Source organism: Athene noctua, chromosome 14, assembly GCF_965140245.1.
Source record: "Athene noctua chromosome 14, bAthNoc1.hap1.1, whole genome shotgun sequence".
Lineage (NCBI taxonomy): Eukaryota > Metazoa > Chordata > Aves > Strigiformes > Strigidae > Athene > Athene noctua.
The window spans coordinates 5,411,545-5,429,528 of NC_134050.1; the positions used below are offsets into that span (position 1 = coordinate 5,411,545).

Consider the following 17,984-nt stretch of genomic DNA (forward strand, 5'->3'; position numbering starts at 1 on the left):
AATCCAAATACCTGGGAACAATAACATAGAAATTCTTTATCACAAGAATGATGTGAGAGGTCTCATCTACTTTGTACTATAAACCCCAATTCAAAAATCCTACCTTAAGCACACTGTAAAAATAATCCTATTTGTGGGGTTCCCCTCACTAGCATGATAAAGAATATCACACTGTCATTAACCTTCATACTCTGTCTTTCCTTAACTGCAAGTTTTGACACATATAATAGATTCACCTTGGAAACAATAATTCTCTGCATAAGAATATTTCATGCTATATACAAAATCTTTTCTTAGCTTGAACTAAGAAGTTGCCCTTTATAATCTTGGAGTCAGTATCCACAACGCTCTCCAAATACCCTCTAAGTGAAATGAGCTTTGCTGCACCGTAAAGTTTCACAAACTGACAGCACTGATTATTCAAAATGGGCACACATTTTTGGTTCTGCTAGTTGGAAAAGCAAACTGTACATTCCATTCTGCTGTGACACAGAATTTTTTTTTTTTCCAGAAGATTGAAAGGTACTAGCATAACCTCATATATTATTAGTTCTTAGATTAAATATTCCTAAATGCCAGAAGGTCGTATCTTAATATCGGGCTCACCAAGTGCTAACATCCACTTCTTTTACAAACACAGACCGTGAAAAGGGTTGAATTCAGGTACACTCTTCCACTCCATGCTTGGATGGTCACATATTGCTCCACCTTAACCTAGGCTGTACTGCAAGGATTCAAAACTTGTTCTGATGCTCAGTCATCTGAATGAGATTTTTGCTTTGTCTTTGGCAGCAAATCACTCTGTTCATTAAAAGCAGCTAGTAGTCATGACTGAGATGGAGGAAGATGAACTACTACCTTAAACTTAGGGAAAATAACATGCAGCACGTTGTCTTCAGAATGGGTGGGAAGAAACAATGTAGAAGTGGATTAAACCCTACTTGATAACAGAAAAGTAAGCTTTTTAACAGCTGCTCTCCCAATTTCACAGGAATTGGCTCCTAGTTTCTCTCAAGGGGCAAATGTGCAGGTTTTCAGGTCCCCACACAAACACCGGAATAAAAACATAACGGTGCTTTCCTAAAGATAAAGACACAATAGCTTGGGGGAAGGGAGTACTTCTTACCCTCTTTCCCTTCCTAGCCTAGCAGGTGGTACAGATCGCCCTGAAGATGAGTTGTGAATCTGGACATCATCATCAGAAAAAAATCTGGTTTTGTTTTCCAGAATCCTGTTTGAAAACATAAGTTCCAGCAGCCTCTAACTTCTCATGATCAGTGTAAGACTGTTGAGTAAACAATACCAATATTACAAATTGTTTCTGCTGTTGAACCATGTCATTTGCATTATTTCTTATAAATCTATGTGTGTCAAGAGTTAGGACCACTTACTAGTCAATATTGGTCTCAAACACTTGCACCATTCAGTGGTGACAAGGCCACAGGTAACTTCCATTCCATGTTAGACATCTTTTCCCCACCAAGGTTTTACACAGAAATTCTCTGAAATCTCTCTATCCAAATCTTTGCTGCTTCATCAAGATAAGTTGCTGTATTTTTCAGGCATCCAAATACAAAGGCAGCAATTAACTGTCTGATTTTACTTTCAGTCCTTTGAATATTCTGCACAACACTTGGCACAGCTGAGTCACAAAGGCCAAAATCAAATTAAAATGCAAATGATGTTTTTTATTATTATGACAAGAAAAAAACTAGAATTATGTAGTCAAACTCAAAGTAATTCATTTTTATGGTCTATGTCACATATGCATAATCCTAATGTATCTAAAATAAGAATAATAATATTCAAAGTACGACTCAATCGGAAAAATATTCTGAACTCCAAGTAACTTCTCTATATATTTGTGTATTTCATAGTTAAGTGTGAAGCTCAATACTGATACAAAAATGTGTTGACAAATATTTTCATTTAGTTACCTGCTTTTCTTTTTATCAAATCTGAATAAAGTTATGAATCAGAGGCTATCAGCTTTTTTTTTTTTTTTAAGTTACTTAGCAAACAACATGTTTAGCTTAAATACCAACACATCTTGACCTTCTCTTAGTGACAAGCACTTTTTTGTCCACACATTTATATCATCTCCACCTTCATATGAAAATGCTGGAATCTTCTCCTCTTAAAAATTAAAATCTATATACTGATGAAATACACTTTCGCCTTTGTCTGATACAAGAAGGAGTATTTCAATACAGTTTATGTCCTCTTGTTTTGTGCAGAATGTCTCAATGCCTCCTATTGTAAATATGAACAAAAATAAGCTAAATATACAGCTCTTGACAAACAGAAAGCTAAAATACTAACTTTGCTGAGAAATATGAGGATATCATGTTCTCAACAGGACAAAAAGATCCGTAAACAACTATCAAGTGTAAAAACCCTCAAATAAGAACCTATGCTCTCTTCTCTTCCTCCTTCTCATTGAACAAGCAGAATCTTGAGTTCTGCTCTTATGGAAAAAAAAAAGGACGTACTCTATCAGTTTTCTTTACAAAACACTGATTATTTTTATAAACACCAAACTGGTTTGTTACTTTGATGAAAATACATCCAGAACTCAACTGCTCAGCTACAAAAAAAGCTTTAGATGTTTATAAAAGCTATTTCTAAATATTCTTTTGCCAAATAGGTTTTAAAATGTTTTTAATTAGAATTTAAGTTCAAACAAACAGAAAATGTTTTACATGTATTTTAGTAATGAAATGGTTACAAAAGCAATATAAAACTACCTAAGTCATCTAAACATCTATAAGAAACTTTCTCATGAAAACCAAGAGATGGAAAACTTGCTGAAAGGTAAAAATCGATGTCTGCTTTATGGATCATGTACATTGAAAAATTATTTCAGCATCATAATTATTTACTTTAAAAAACATAGACATTTGTTCCTTTTAGAAAAAAACTACAACCAAATTAAGCTTCACAGAAACGTCCTCAGAAACACTCTAAGAGCTATAACACTACACTTGAAAGATTTTCTGAGTAGTTGTATACCACAGTGATATAGATGAATTAAAAAAACAATATAATGGACATGTCTAAAAGTACTGCTGGTTAAAGTAACACTTGGCACTGCCTTCCATATGAAGCTGAGCTAGCAGATATATACAACGTCCTTAAAAATATATTCAGGATCTGGACATTTGTATGGAAAACAAATTCAAATCTCTCACATTCAGTTCCACTTCTTTAAGCAATGCCTAGAAAGTTTTTTCTTTGTTTTAAATTATTTCAGAAGCTTCTTATCCCTCTTCATCAACTTAAGAAAAAACCGTTTTCTCATTCCACAAGAACAGTTAGCATTTTACAGTCTTCCTAGAAACACTGACGAAAAACTGTGATGGAATAAAACCAACATTTGACAGAACATTTCTTCATTACTTGATCACTATCTGTGGTCTAAAACCTGTAGTTTCACAGGCTGGAATGTAATTAAGCTGCTTGGCTTATACTTCTGTTGTCTAAAGGTGTCCCAAGATTGCTGAGATACTGTACATGTGTAGATTATCACACTGACTGCCCAGACCTAGCAATATCTCAAACAGACAGTATGAAAAGGGCTCCAGCCACACCATCCAAGATGCAGAAGGCAAAGGCGGGGTCTAGGAGAATGAAGAACCACCCACTGTAGTAGAAGATCAGGTTTGAGACCATCTAAAGAGCCTGAAGGTGCACAAATCCATGGGACCTGATGAGATGCATCCACAGGTCCGGAGGGAACTGCTGGATGAAGTGGCCAAGCCACTATCCGTCACAGGTGAGAAGACGTGGCAGTCCAGCAAAAGTTCCCACTGACTGGAAAAGGAGAAAAATAACCCTCATCTTTAAAACAGGAAATAAAAAAAGATCTGGGGAACTACAGGCCAGTCAGTCTCACCTCTGTGCCCATCAAGATCATGGAGCAGATCCTCCTGGAAACTGTGCTAGGGCACATGGAAGATAAGGAGGTGATTGGTGACAGCCGACACGACTTCACTAAGGACAAGTCCTGCCTGACGAATTTGGTGGCCTTCTATGATGGTGTTACAGCGTTGATGGATAAGGGAAGAGCAACTGCCATCATCTGCCTGGACTTGTGCAAAGCACACAATGTTGTGCAGGCCCTGGTACTTGGCCTTGTTGAATCTCATACAAATGGCCTCGACCCATCGATCCAGCCTGTCCAGATCTCTCTGTAGAGCCTTTCAAACTTCACTCAACACTCCAGCCCAGATTGGTGTCATCTGCAAACTTACTGAGGGTGCCCTTGATCCCCTCGCCCAGATCACTGATAAAGATATGAAACAGAACTGGCCCCAATACTGGGGAACACCACTTGCGACCAGCTGCCAACTGGATTTAACTCTGTAACAACTCTTTGGGCCCGGCCATCCAGTCAGTTTTTAACACAGCAAAGAGTACACCCATCAAAGCCATGAGCAGCCAGTTTCTCCAGGAGAACGCTGTGGGAAATGGTGTCAAAGGCTTTACTGAAGTCCATGTAAACAACATTCACAACCTTTCCCTCTGAAGTTCACAAGGTTTTAAGAAAGCACTAAAAGGACAAGTTATAAAAGAATGTAAAAAGTAGAGGGGCAAAAAAAAAAAATTGTTAAAAGTAGATTCTTGCAAGTGTTTTGCATGTCAGGGTAACTTTGAATTGGGCCCAAATTTGAACAAGGAACTTGATGTATTGAAGGATCAGACTGTACGTATGAAAGCAAGCAAAAGTTTCTAAGTCATTCTGAAACCTGCACAGCTGGAACTTCATCAAAAAGAGAAAGAATTTTTATTTCTTATGCTTTTATAAGGAAGCGTATCTGGGTTTGTTACCCAAATAAACCTTTTAGGGAACAAAATAAATTACAGAAAAGCATTATTTTAATGTAATGGCATTTAAAGGTCTTTTTAGTGCTCTCAATTGCATTTTTCTATCTCATATTTAAGGCAACTCATTTATCTATGTTGCCTTCATATGAGAAGCAGCCAGATGTTGACATAGATGGGGAATTCTTTAGAAAGCAATAATGCTATAGGTAACTAATTAACTTACTTATAATAGTCAAGGCACCATTATAAAGATTATGCCTTGATTGAACACTATTAATTGTACCCCTTATGCACTACAGTCAAAAGTTAAATAGCAGCCTACATAAATACCATGTAGCAGCAAAAGCATCAAATTCAGCTACAATTCACAAGCACTTAAAATAAGCTTATTGCAGCTGAAAAAAGAAGTTCTGTGTTCCCTAGAACTAAGTAAAAAAATTTGCATTTTCCCCAGAACAAACAATGCACAGCTGATGGTTCTATACCACTTTTTCTGTAAATTTAGTGTAACCCTGAAAGCAAAACCCACAAGCACCCTCACACCTCAAAATTACTTCAGAACTACAATAAAGTGGTAGTTAAATTGTATGAGGAATTTTCTCCTATTTATTCTTACTTTTGTGGCACAATTTCTTATTCTGCTCACAGAATTACAAAGAACATATTGTCTCCTCTGCGTAGGCTTTGCATAGGCTTCTCACACTTAAATGCTTGCAATGATACCGATTAATTGCCAGATTTCAGCCACCTCTCTAACCTCTCCCTTTCAGTGGGTGTGAAAGGGTTTACTTGTAATATATATTGCTACTGACTGAATTTTTTCTTGTTCTCCTGGATTCTCAGCAGCAATTCCCAAGTTAGAGGCTTCCCCAGAACGCACGTCAAAGGATTCCCACCCACACACTGAATATCTAACAAGCCCTGACCCATTTTCTCCTTATTAAAGCAGCACTACATATTAGAAAAAATAAAAATAATAAACAGAGAAGCTAAATGAATGCGAGAATTGCAGTTGGAACTTCACCCTCTTCAGATTTTAGATCTGACAAAATCACTACCAAGAAGCAAAGAGATATAGTTAAAATACAAACATCAAATGTATTTTCCCTCAGTGTTCTCAGTCAGTGACTTATTACCCCAGATGTCTTTTGGCTAAGTGCAAGGAGTACTTCAACTTATTAGTTCTGAATATAGAAAAACACCCTAGTTGAGCCATACCTATCTCCTCTGCCAACCATATCTTTCGGCATATCTCTGCAACTTAAATTTTAGTAATCTTGTAACTCAGCAACTTAAGATACAGGATGCTTAAGAAATGAAGCCTCATAGCGAGTAACAGTACTACATGATTTTACTGGAATTATTTATGTTACCTAACCAGAATAAGCAATAGCAATTAACACTGAGTATTTAGAATTGAAGTTTTTTATCGTAGGACTGCAAATACTACCGCAGGACTCAAGATCTGTCATGTAGTTGATACGCTCGTAAGTTATTAACAGGCTCAATTAAACAGGTACAGTATTCTGTTTTAAGTAGAAATAAACCAGCAAAAGACATTTCAGTTGACATATGACTGAATTTGCCCAAATTTGCATTCACCATTTCAGCCACAGTGGGAATTAGATTCTACTGGTCATGGTCGTGTAACAGCCTTTTCCCACCCTTGTGCTGTCACCTCTAAATGAAATGAAGTTTTTCAGCGAGCCAAATAACCTCATCCCAAAACAGCAATGTTAAACAAAAGAGGGGGAAAAAAACCTAGAACAGAAAAACAGTGTTTATACTTTTGTGCTGCAGGTCTTCAGTCAGTTACCCCTATGGCTTTTCTTCTTCCAAAAGGGACATCTCTCTCGGCTTCCAACTACATGCTGCCAATGCCATTTTTAAGGTAACACAACTATTTCTGTGGCTCCCTGGTGAACCAGGGAACTGTTTTACCTGAGAGTAGACCTGACCCAATAAAGATGTCAACTGGAGTTCCCTGAGCTTTTGATGCCAACACAGATTTGAATTAAGCTGGTAAAATTATGACAAAAGGTTTATTTCTAATGCAGTGCAGAAAATAGACAATAAAACCTCATAATATTAGATCAACTATCTTTTAGCGAATTCTGAAAGAAAAAAATCCATTTAAGAAAGGCTCCATACCTCATAAGTAAATCATTTATACTTGCAACCGATTTGTAAACAAACCTTAGCTTTACCTCTTATCTATAACAGGTAAATATATATAATATAATTATATATAATTATATAGCTCTTCCTTTGTCCTTTTAATTTAACAATGCTTATGCAACTGTCTTCCCAGGGAAAGCAGATTAACAATGAGCACATACACCATATATGAACATTTTCTTAACCTTGATTTTCAACGTAAACTATTATGAAAAAAAGATATATTTACCTTCTGAAAAAGAACCCACCTGTTCTTTCTAATAGGAAAGATGGGAGATGAGGGAAGAAAACAAAACGAGTAAGACAACTGCTCTGTATCTTACAATATACGTTCAAGTGGCACTCAGTCATCTTTCGGTGATTATGACTCTTCACTAACACTATGTTATTTCAGAATCCACTTCATTCTAATGATAACTTGCATCTGTAAAGGTGGACAACGCCATGTCTGGAGTCCACGTAACCAAGTTTGTATGATTTTACAAACAAAAATAGGAACTAGGAGACCTTCTTTGTTTATAAAGCCATAGGAAGTTACATCTACTGTAATACTATTTTGATTAAAGTTCATCTTTTCACAGACATAAGCAAGTAGAGAATTAACAATGTCAATCATTGGCAGAACAACATCTAACACTTGTAAGATCTCCTCACCCACGTGGAAAATAAAACTTCCTTCACACCCAGGTTTGCTAGGATACTTCAGATGAACATAGATTGAGTCAGAGGACTGTTCATCATTGTATCATGTTGCATGAATGCTTCTGAACATTTTTCTTAGATAATATTAGCTTTAATTTGGACTACTTTTTTTTTTTTTCCTATGACATGAAGAACAGAAGACTTTACAGCTCCCATGACATCTGGTGGAAAGTGTTTGCAGGCTCAGTTTAAAAAGAAATGGACTTTCCTTGACAATATTCTCCACATTATTCTGTCAAAAAAAGCATTCTCTGGAGAAATAACAGTTGAGAGAGGAATTCCACAAATATTTAAGTATATGCTGCATGTTGCTTCAGCCCACAAAGAAAGGAAAATTTAGAGAAATACATTTAAGTGGTCTTACAGAGCAGGATGACTGGAACTAAGCTATGCTGTCTTGTCACATGCTTGCATTCTTCCCACTGGGCCTCTGACAATGGCACTTGAAGAAAGGAATGCACAGTTTAGCCTTTTCTTTTAGAAAAGGTGAGGAATACCTTCTGCATTGCTTGAACAGTGCTGCTGCCTTAGAACTCCTTTTTATGTGGGGATACATGACTGAACAGCCAACTGTTTATCTACCTCTTCCAGTTTCTTTTATTGGAAAGAATTGCTTTTCCCCATGTAAAAATCTTCTGAAATAAATAACGTTTTCAACCTACAGTAGGTGTCCTCTTCTTCCTATTTTCCCTAAATTTCCTAAGTATTAATTATTTAGTATTATTTAATTTTTTATCTACATATTTTTACTTCTTGGTCAAATTTAAACAACAGCACTTTCTGAAAAGCTCCCATTCAACTCCATTTATTGCACACTCTTGTATGAATGTAGTCATGCTCTGACTGGGCTGTTTCTTGAGTAAAGGAACAAGAACTTTGTATAACAAAAAACCTTAGCATTTTCATTTAGCCTTTTTTCTGTTTAGCAAATTCAAGACTATTTAAAAAGAAAATTGAAGCATGAGCTTCACATAGACAGAGCCTCTTATTAAATTGTTTAGTAGTTTCTGAAGTCAGTGGCAAAATATTTATCAAAACTAATATTGAATTACAATTATTTTTTGTTTTTTAAAAATGACAATATACATAAGCCATAAATTAACTCATTAATTTAAGTGTACTAATTTAATTCTTTTTTGTGAAATATTTACCACAAACTCTACGTTTTTGTATAACTCTGCCATTAGAGCTCAAGAACCTTCTTCAAATCAATTTTTAAATATAAAATCGGCTACTTGATGCACAGTCAAAATTAACACGAGTACAGAAGATGCGTTTACCTCTGAAAAAACTCAGAAGAACTTACATGCAAATACTCATAAATAAAGTGAATTGGATCTCTTATTTAATGGGGTACATAAAGCATATAATACTACTCTACAATAAGCCTTTAAAAACTTTATATAAAAACTATAAAAGTATATAAAATTGTGTATGTAATACAACAGTATCAACCTTAGCTCGACCATATTTAAGACAGGAGAAGACAACTTACGGGTACGATTCTGAAAGCTGCTGAGCTATTTTATAAGCTGTGGGGTCCCTGTCTAGTGCATATATTGTAATGTCGCTGGCTTTCTCTAGAAGAGCTGTAGTATGTCCTCCGGCTCCAAACGTCATATCAAGGAAACGCTGTTGAGTAAAAAAGACAACACCTTTACCTTAGAACAGTAACAAACCGACTGTTAATTTAAAAACTTCTTTTGTTGATCTCATATGCTGGAGGAAAACATACCGTTCAATATAGTCATAATGCCTTTTTTTAATGAATATTTAAATAGAGTATTTATTTATTCTGTCTATTTTATGCAGAATTACGGTCATGTCAGAGTAATCTTTTTAAGGGCTGTAACCCACCACCACCCCCAGCAATCCTTTCAGAACAAAAGGGCAATCATTTGGTACAGCCAACTGCAGATTCATACTCTTCCCATTTCCTTACATTCTTAGTTTAGAGGAACGCCACTTGCCTGACTGCTTTGTTTGGACTTGCTCATTCAATGGATACAAAAGGACATGGGACTATGAGAAGTACTCAGCACCAGCTGCTTTGTAAGAACGCGGCTGCAAGGAAGGCTGACATATTGTATGTATATCAATTTAAAAAAATTACACTATCATAGTTTTATACCACAGATCAAAGTGTGATGGCAGCACAGGCATATAGATAGATAGATATATATATCTATATATCTATCTCCATCCATCCTGACTGGAACTAACCTAACTAGCACAGAAAATATAAGTTTTCAAGACACAGTACCACTGATTTTGGTTCACTGTGCACGGACAAAGCTCTGTATTTAGGTTACCAAGATACAGCAGGATTGGGCTATCTGGTGTATCTTCTCTATCATCATTACATGTGCTAATTAGATGTAGGATAGCACAGGAACATCCACCTTAACAGCAATCCCATTTCGATCACTGGTGCTCTATGGGCTTGAGTTACACCTTTTGATAAACAATATCTATTACCTTGCTCCCAAGGAATACTTATTGCCCATGAACACACACCATGTCTGGTTTTTTGGATGTACAAACTAAGACTGGAAGGTTTTTAGTAATAGACGGAGTCATACTCTTCAGACTTTGGACAAAACTCATGACACATTCAAGTAGCTTTGAAAGCACTCTAAAACATACACAGGTACAAATTCAACACAAGTGGAGTAAAACTGGGCTTTGAAATTCCTATAGCAACTCTCCTGAAACCTAAAGTTCCTGAAAATAAATGGAAATTCCACATTCCCACCATCAGAAACTTCACAAAAAAACAAAAAAGGCTTTCTATGTCATACTTGAGGAGGGTGATAGGGTCATCAAATTTTGCACAGAGATGACTACTTCAAAAGACTGATTAACTCCCAGCCACAGCACAGACAAGAACATCTGGAGCAAATGGTTTGCCTGCAAAGAGGGGAGACTGAGCAACTGGTGTGCAGCAGGTCCTGACAAGAGAAAGCAAGGAAGCAGCAGAAGGGCAGCTGAGATAAGACTCTGGAAACACAAACACTGCTCTCCTGAGGAAATTGCAGTCTCATTCTAGAGAGTTTTCTGTAGTCAGGCTCCATTTGATCAACAGGCTGACTAGGAGGCTTTGCTCCTGAGACTTTCCCAAGAAACAATGACTTGGGACGCAGCCAGTCACCTTGAACCAAGGCAGGTTGGACTGCATGAGTCCACTAATGGGAGAAACACAAGAAAATTAGGTAGAAATTAATGTTGGTTTAAGTCTTCTTTTATCTGTAAAACAGCAGTACTACAGACTTCCTGCAAGCTAAAGTAGAAGAACAAATTCTCTGTATCCTTCAACATAAATAACTGCCTGGGTTTTTTACACTTCTCAAATTATTTTTTATGTGAAACAGTTTCTGAAGACCACTTATCAAGTGCAATCATATTAAATAGAAATTAATGTGAACTAAACTTATTGACAAAAATGATATACTCCAAAGTTAAGTACCTTTTACTTAACTACGAGAAATTTTTTTACTTATCTCTTGAAAGATTCAACAACAAAATCCCTTTGGATAAAAACAGAAATTCAAAGGCAACGAAGGAAGTATCAAACATTTTCCCAGAAAAAAAGTTTTTAGAAAAGATAAATAAAGGCTTTTTAATGGAAATCCATAATAATCAAACTGAATATTCATGAGACTAATAATACAACTCTACTGTGGCTAGAAGTGAAAATTATGATCTTTCAAGATCTTTACGTAGTCATGATTGAATTTCTTTGTGTTATACCATCATGCTTCCTAAGCCTATGCTCTAGAAGCAGAACTTTCCCATAATATTTTACAAAGTTTATGAAGGAAAAATTCTGGTTGGCTCATCATCCAGTATTGGATTGCGTCATTCATTCAGAGAACCTCTCTTACGATATGGGGTATGGGGGCTTTTTTGCACTCTCCTATTACTTAATACTATCCTTGTAAAAATCTGGTACTGGCTATTGAGTGGGATATTAAACTAATTAGCAAAGTCTGTATTATAGTAATATAAAAGCATAAATGGCATTTAACTTACAAAATTGCAAAAATTAACATGAACTCCAGAAAATACACAAATCCTCTTAAATTACTCTTAAAATTTCCGAGTAATATTTGATATTGATTTCCACTCCAGTTATTTCCATGTAATCCTTACCAGAAATAATGTACATAAGCAATAAGCAGACCTCTCACTTTTATCTTCCATCTCTGTAGAAAAATCCCTTTAGAAAAATGTGAAGGATCAATAGAAAATTAAAAGCACCTTTTTATTTCTTGCATAGGATTAACCCACTCAAAAATGTACTCAAAAAACTTGGTCACAACAGCTCAAGTGTTATTTAGGATTGCAGTTATTTTGTAGCAACACAAATGAAAGCCAATCTAAATTACAGCATAATTCCTCGCGGAAAAAATAGATTTAATCAACATGAGTAATATCTTCTGGGTTGGGTTTGGTTGTTTTGTTAAAAAAACAAAACAAAACAAAACAGCAAAGAAATGCTCTTATTTGACATCATAGCTAGAAATCTACCACTAAAATTTTTGAAAATCTCAACATTGCCTGTCCTGAAACAGACTTACAGTGTTGGCAAGAAGAGTCAAGGAAGGTATAGAAAGTACTAGAATCAGCTCCTGATATCTTCCAAATAGAAGGTATCTTCTTTTTGGAAGGTATCAGCAGTTTGGAATCAGGAAGTTTATTCCACTTAAACTCATTAGTAATGTTAAATTCCAGAAAATAGTCTTTCTTCACCAATACATTTAGCAATTCATTTATTTATTGCACATGTTAATTTTCTAAACAACTAATTCTTATTTGGTGATCTCTAGAAAGTATTACACAGATTTGATCCTTTGTGCCTTTCTCTCACCAATGCTTCTGTTCTACAGAGAAGATCTTTCATTTCATCAAGTTTGAACAGCAGAAAATGAAAAGATGAGTTAGGGATCTTTTCAGCCAAGCATATATCCAGACAATTTTCCTATTTAAGTAATACTTATTACTGCCCCTTTTTTTTTCCCCCCAAACAATTTTTCGAGGATCTTGTCGCTCATTCAAGGATACTTAGTATTTGTTATTTTGCTTAGCAACCTCACCTTTCCTCACACACATCTGCCTCTGTTTACAGTAATTTTAAATTTGATTAAGCTTGATAAACCTCTTATACATGTGGAACATTAACGAATGATACAGATGATCTTATAAATAAACCAAAAATTAACACTAGCAAAGGAAAAAAGAAGAGAAAGGATAAGGATCAATGTACCATGACATTGTGAGAGCATCTAAAAGCTTTAGTTAAGAATTCATGCAAGCATTCACTGTGAATAAACACAAGCTCACCAAATTGTATTGCCCTTTCTGAAAGAACCAACACAAACCAACCAAACCTTTAAGCAACAGCAGACAACTGTAACATGATCTTTAAATTGGGAGCACTACATAAAAGAAGATACAGCTCTGATTCAACCAGAAGTGACTGCACGACTGAACACACAGTGCTGGACAAAATACTGCATCACCAGCGTGAATAGAATAGGCTAAAGTATTTCTGGCATCCTAGCAAACCTAATTAAGGCTACATTAAGTACATTTTAGCATAACTTTTTAAAGACAAGACCTTCCATGAATAATCTTTGAACTGCACGGATACATATGCCTAAACCGGCAAGCAAGAACTCATACAGATCTAACTGTTCCACTCAAAAGCAACACTTTGCATCTAGAACCAAAAAAAAGTAAATATCACCTTAAGTTAATAATAATTATTATTTTATTTGGTAACACAACCATTTTGGAGCACTGATCAGACTTAAAATTACTTACTATACTATAGTGCTTCATAAAATGCTTTTTCTATATTCCATTCTTCATTCATTCCTGAAATAAAAGAAAGATACTTCTTTTTTTTCTTCCCCTTTCTCTCTTGCCTATTAGGTTTTAATCAAATAAAATTAAATGACATTTTATCCTCCTGGTCCTATAAATACCAGAAAAGATTATTACATGAATTCCTCCTGCAGTGACTCACCATTCCATTGTTAAGTTATGATAGCCCCATCAGAGTTCCCCTCGGGATTTCTATAATCAGTTTGTGACTGTACGTTTTAGAAACCATTTGGCTCTTCCATGACACACAGATAGCAACAAACAAAAACTTTATAGCCTTCATTTTACAACTAGCTCAGAGATAGATACACAAGGAGTTCATCTTCCCCATTTTTCTATACAAGACTTTACATTGACAAGCTATCTTCTAATAAATACCTTAAGCACTTCATTTTACTATGATGACTGAAGCCATCTGTAATTCTGCTTATGATTATGCTCCATATCTAATAAAGCATACTGCACAATACCTGATAGCCTTTGCAATTATTTTTCCTTTACTGTGTAACAAAATGAGACCGCAGGTTAGACAAAATTGAAACTCAAACATGACATACATAAACTGAAATTACGAGACTTGCATTTTACATATTTTTAAAAACAAGTTTTCTCGCTAGTTCCAGTAAGTTCTACTCTCTGTTTTCTTTCTTTTTTAAAGATAAGAACTTCATCATGTTCTTAAAGTAATTTGATCCTTTACATGTACACCTCTATTTTCCTTTACTAACCTTAACTCTTTCAAGCACTTCATGGCAATCAGCTGATTGTTCACAAAACATTTTTTCTTTCTCTTGCAACCCTGACATAGTCTCAAAGAAGACTTTGACAAATTGTTCAAAATCTCAAAGAGACTTTGGCAAATTGTACAAAATATTCAAGACATACTGAGTCGAAATATAGTACATGAAGTACTATGCCTTACAGTCTTCTATCCCAGGTATCAGTACATCACGAGCGGCCTCTCTCTTCTCCATCATTGACTGTATTTCTGCTGTTTAGGTCTAGACAAACTGGGTCTCACATTATTCAGTTATACAATACAATGAGATCATTACTATGCTATAATTAACTAGTACACATAGGGCATTCTCCATGGCTCTTTCCAACAGATAACATGAATTTCTTCTAAAAAAAAGAGAGCCTGTTATTCCCCCCAAAATGACCTTGCACCAAATAATTTTTCTTCAACCCCTGTTTATCTACTTTTTTCTATTAAAAAAACCCCACAACACTATATTGATAATGACCATCCTCTCTGCCTTCAGCAAGTGTTACCACCTGAACCATCTTAACCCCAAATTCACTGATTTAAAATTTAAAAAAATTAAAAAAAAAAAAAAATTAAATCTCAAGTCAACCTTCCTGGAAAAATGCAGTTCCTTCCTCCAGCTCTGTTTCACACTTCCTCCAAAGACTTAACACGTACTCACAGAAGGGACAACCATATAATAATTTCCCTCTGATGCTCCTGTATCATATTGTTGGCATTTTCCCCTTCTTGTCTAAAGAAATTTTTCTTTAAGTGGCAGTCATTCAAGTATAGCAGGATAATGTACTGAGCAGAATATTTTGCAGTATCCTTCAGAGTACATTTGTTGGAGTATCCTCCTCACAAATTAAATGCTCATAAGAACCAAGCACAGCATGAGCAAATCACTTAGAAGGTAATGAAGACAGCTGTCTCGTCGGTCAAACAGAATGTTAGGCCAGTCATGGAAAGACAAACTAATACTACATATATTACAACACACAACCTCTGTACAATGTAGATGTAACTCAATTTTGCTGTTTACAATATATGCATCAAAAATAGTTCAGGTGTAGTTTTAAGAGGAAAATGCTACTAGTGGGCCAAAAGAAGGGAAAAGAAGCCTACTTAACTAGTCGCCTCTTTCATCTAATAGGAAGTATGTACTTCTTTGTGTGCAAAACCAAGCCAAGAGTAGTGCTCTTTTCAGCATACAAAACAATACGAATGCAAAGATTAAAACATGAGAAAAAATAACTTCGAAAAACTATACACATCACCAATACTGTATCAATATTATATATGAACATCATATTTAACAGTGATACATGCCAGATGGAGGACTTTCCACTCAAAACTAGGCTTCACAAACGGTAACTAAAAAAATCACAGAACTTTCCCGTGGGAGGTAGAGACAGGAAATATACCCACAAACCCTGCTGCCACAGCAGAGAACACAGCCCCAGCCCCAACATACCCTCACACTCCCATGTTCTGTCCTCCAGAATAAAAATTAGGAGTTAGAAAGAGTAACAATAACAAAATTAGTATCTTTTCAGTACTTGCATAATTTTTTTTAAAGAAAACGGCACTTTTTACAGGCTTGAAACAAATACCAGAATACTGATTTATTTGAACCAAACTTTGCAAAGAAAAAGGGAAAAACAACTGTCCAGCATCTATGCTGCCTAACTTTGCAGCTCATTAGAAGAAAAGAAAATACCTGGTATCTACTGCTTGAAGAAAGAAAAATAATAAAATGGAGAAAGACTCATGCAATTGAGACATCAAATATATAAATAGTAATTTTTCTTGACATGCTGTTATACTGGATATTCTAACAAAAATAAGTTCACAAAAACAAATTACTTATTTCTTTGATACTGAAGCCACCCTCCACTAGTGTATTCCAAGCCAGTCATGACCAGGTCACAGCACTTCTCTTTGCTTTCACTGATTATTCTTAGTGGGACAACAAGCCAACATTTGTCACAATAAAAAACTTTCCATACTGGAAATAAGTGCTAGTGTTTTCTTGTAAATGGAAAGAAGGTCAAACTACCAGTAGCTTGTATTTTGAAGAGACCTGTTTGTTAAGACTAACAATAAATATTTAATTTATTACTGCATTGCCAGGCACTGTTGGTAGGTATGTAAGTACTTAGCCTTATTTTATTTGTATCTATTCCATCGGTTTGTGAGAAAAAAAAAATAAATATCCCAGGAATAGAAGAGTAAGATCATAAACAAAATAATCAACACATTGCAAGATGTTTTTTGCTTCTTCATTCTCCTGGTGTTTCTACGATGAGTCATGTTCTTTACACTTGTTGTCTGAATTTCCTTGTTATTCATAACAGAAATTGTTCATTGTCACAACACAACTTGTTTTCCACTCTGCTTTATTTTTGAAATATCAACTCTAAGTGCATTAAAGCATAAATATATCTGACCTCTTGTTCAAACATCTTGAATTTGGCACAACTTACCCCTTTAATACACTGAACTATTTCATGTACACGAGGAGAACAAATTGAGCTGAAGTGGGGAGCAGAGACAAGGAATTCTATAGGAATCTTTTTCTAGCAGTGATTTTTTTTTCAATAAATAGTTGATCTGCTGTATGTTTTTATTACACTTTCACAACTAATAACTGCAAAGGTGTGAATTAATATAGACATCTTAAAAATAATTACTGGAGTAAATGTTTCTTGAATAAAGCACAGAGACTATTGTTTGGGCATATATGTTAAGGTCCACAGTGAGAAAAGGCAGTCTTCTCAGTTACTTAATGTTTTCCTTCCCTTCTGAAAAGCTCAAAATCCACCAGCACTAAATTGAAAATTAATTCTCAGTATTGGCCTTTGTTAACACCAACCTCACTGAACCTATAGTTTTTCAATGAACAAAGACAGAAAGTTAATCAGAAGTCTAAAAAGTGATGCTAAGAAGGAAAACTATATCCAAACTTCAACATATTTCTTTCCAAGCTTCTTCAAATAGCCATATTCTGTTAAACCACAACAGGAAACAGAACTGACTGTCACTACAGAAGAGGATGGTGATCCACCAAAGAGACTTGAACATCTATTCCAGCCAACAGGCTGGACTGAGAATGCCCAAGACGCTGAACAAGCTTCTGTTAGGAGAGAGTGGCAAACACCACTTTAAAAAGGCAACCTTCCCAAAACCACAGCTCACTCCACATCCATCCTCCACACAGAATTTTAAAAAATATTAAGATTAGTGTGCATAGAGAACGAATGGGTGCAAATGCATCAGTTCTGACCCCCACAGACTATCAATAAAATACAGCTAATACACGCATAAATACACATACATATGCATGTTTCTAATAGCAGGAAGAACTACCATTTGAAAAGAAATAGTGTTCAATGAAACAAGTCAAATTTACTAATCTTAGAACTGTTTCTATTTGCAGTCTCCTCCTTCCCAGCTAGTAGTAGTAATTGATGAGAACAAGTAATACAGCTCATGCTACTGCAACTCATTTTCTGATTTCAACAGAAGACCAATTACAACTTCAGCATACAAGCAACTATTCTTGATCCCAAAATATGTCTGGTCAGTATGACAGAAGATGGAAGAAGAGGCTCTGTTTCTTTGAAATCTGTAATAC

At 35.5% G+C, this 17,984-nt stretch overlaps 1 protein-coding gene across 2 annotated transcripts in view; it reads right to left on the reverse strand.

Moving 5' to 3' along the window:
* Positions 1-17,984, reverse strand: part of METTL15 (methyltransferase 15, mitochondrial 12S rRNA N4-cytidine) — a 95,079-nt gene that overhangs the window by 44,309 nt on the left and 32,786 nt on the right. For both annotated transcript variants that reach the window (XM_074918000.1, XM_074917999.1), the window contains one exon: positions 9,203-9,339. In XM_074918000.1, coding sequence (XP_074774101.1) covers positions 9,203-9,339 — 137 coding nt within the window. The remainder of the gene's footprint in view (positions 1-9,202; positions 9,340-17,984) is intronic.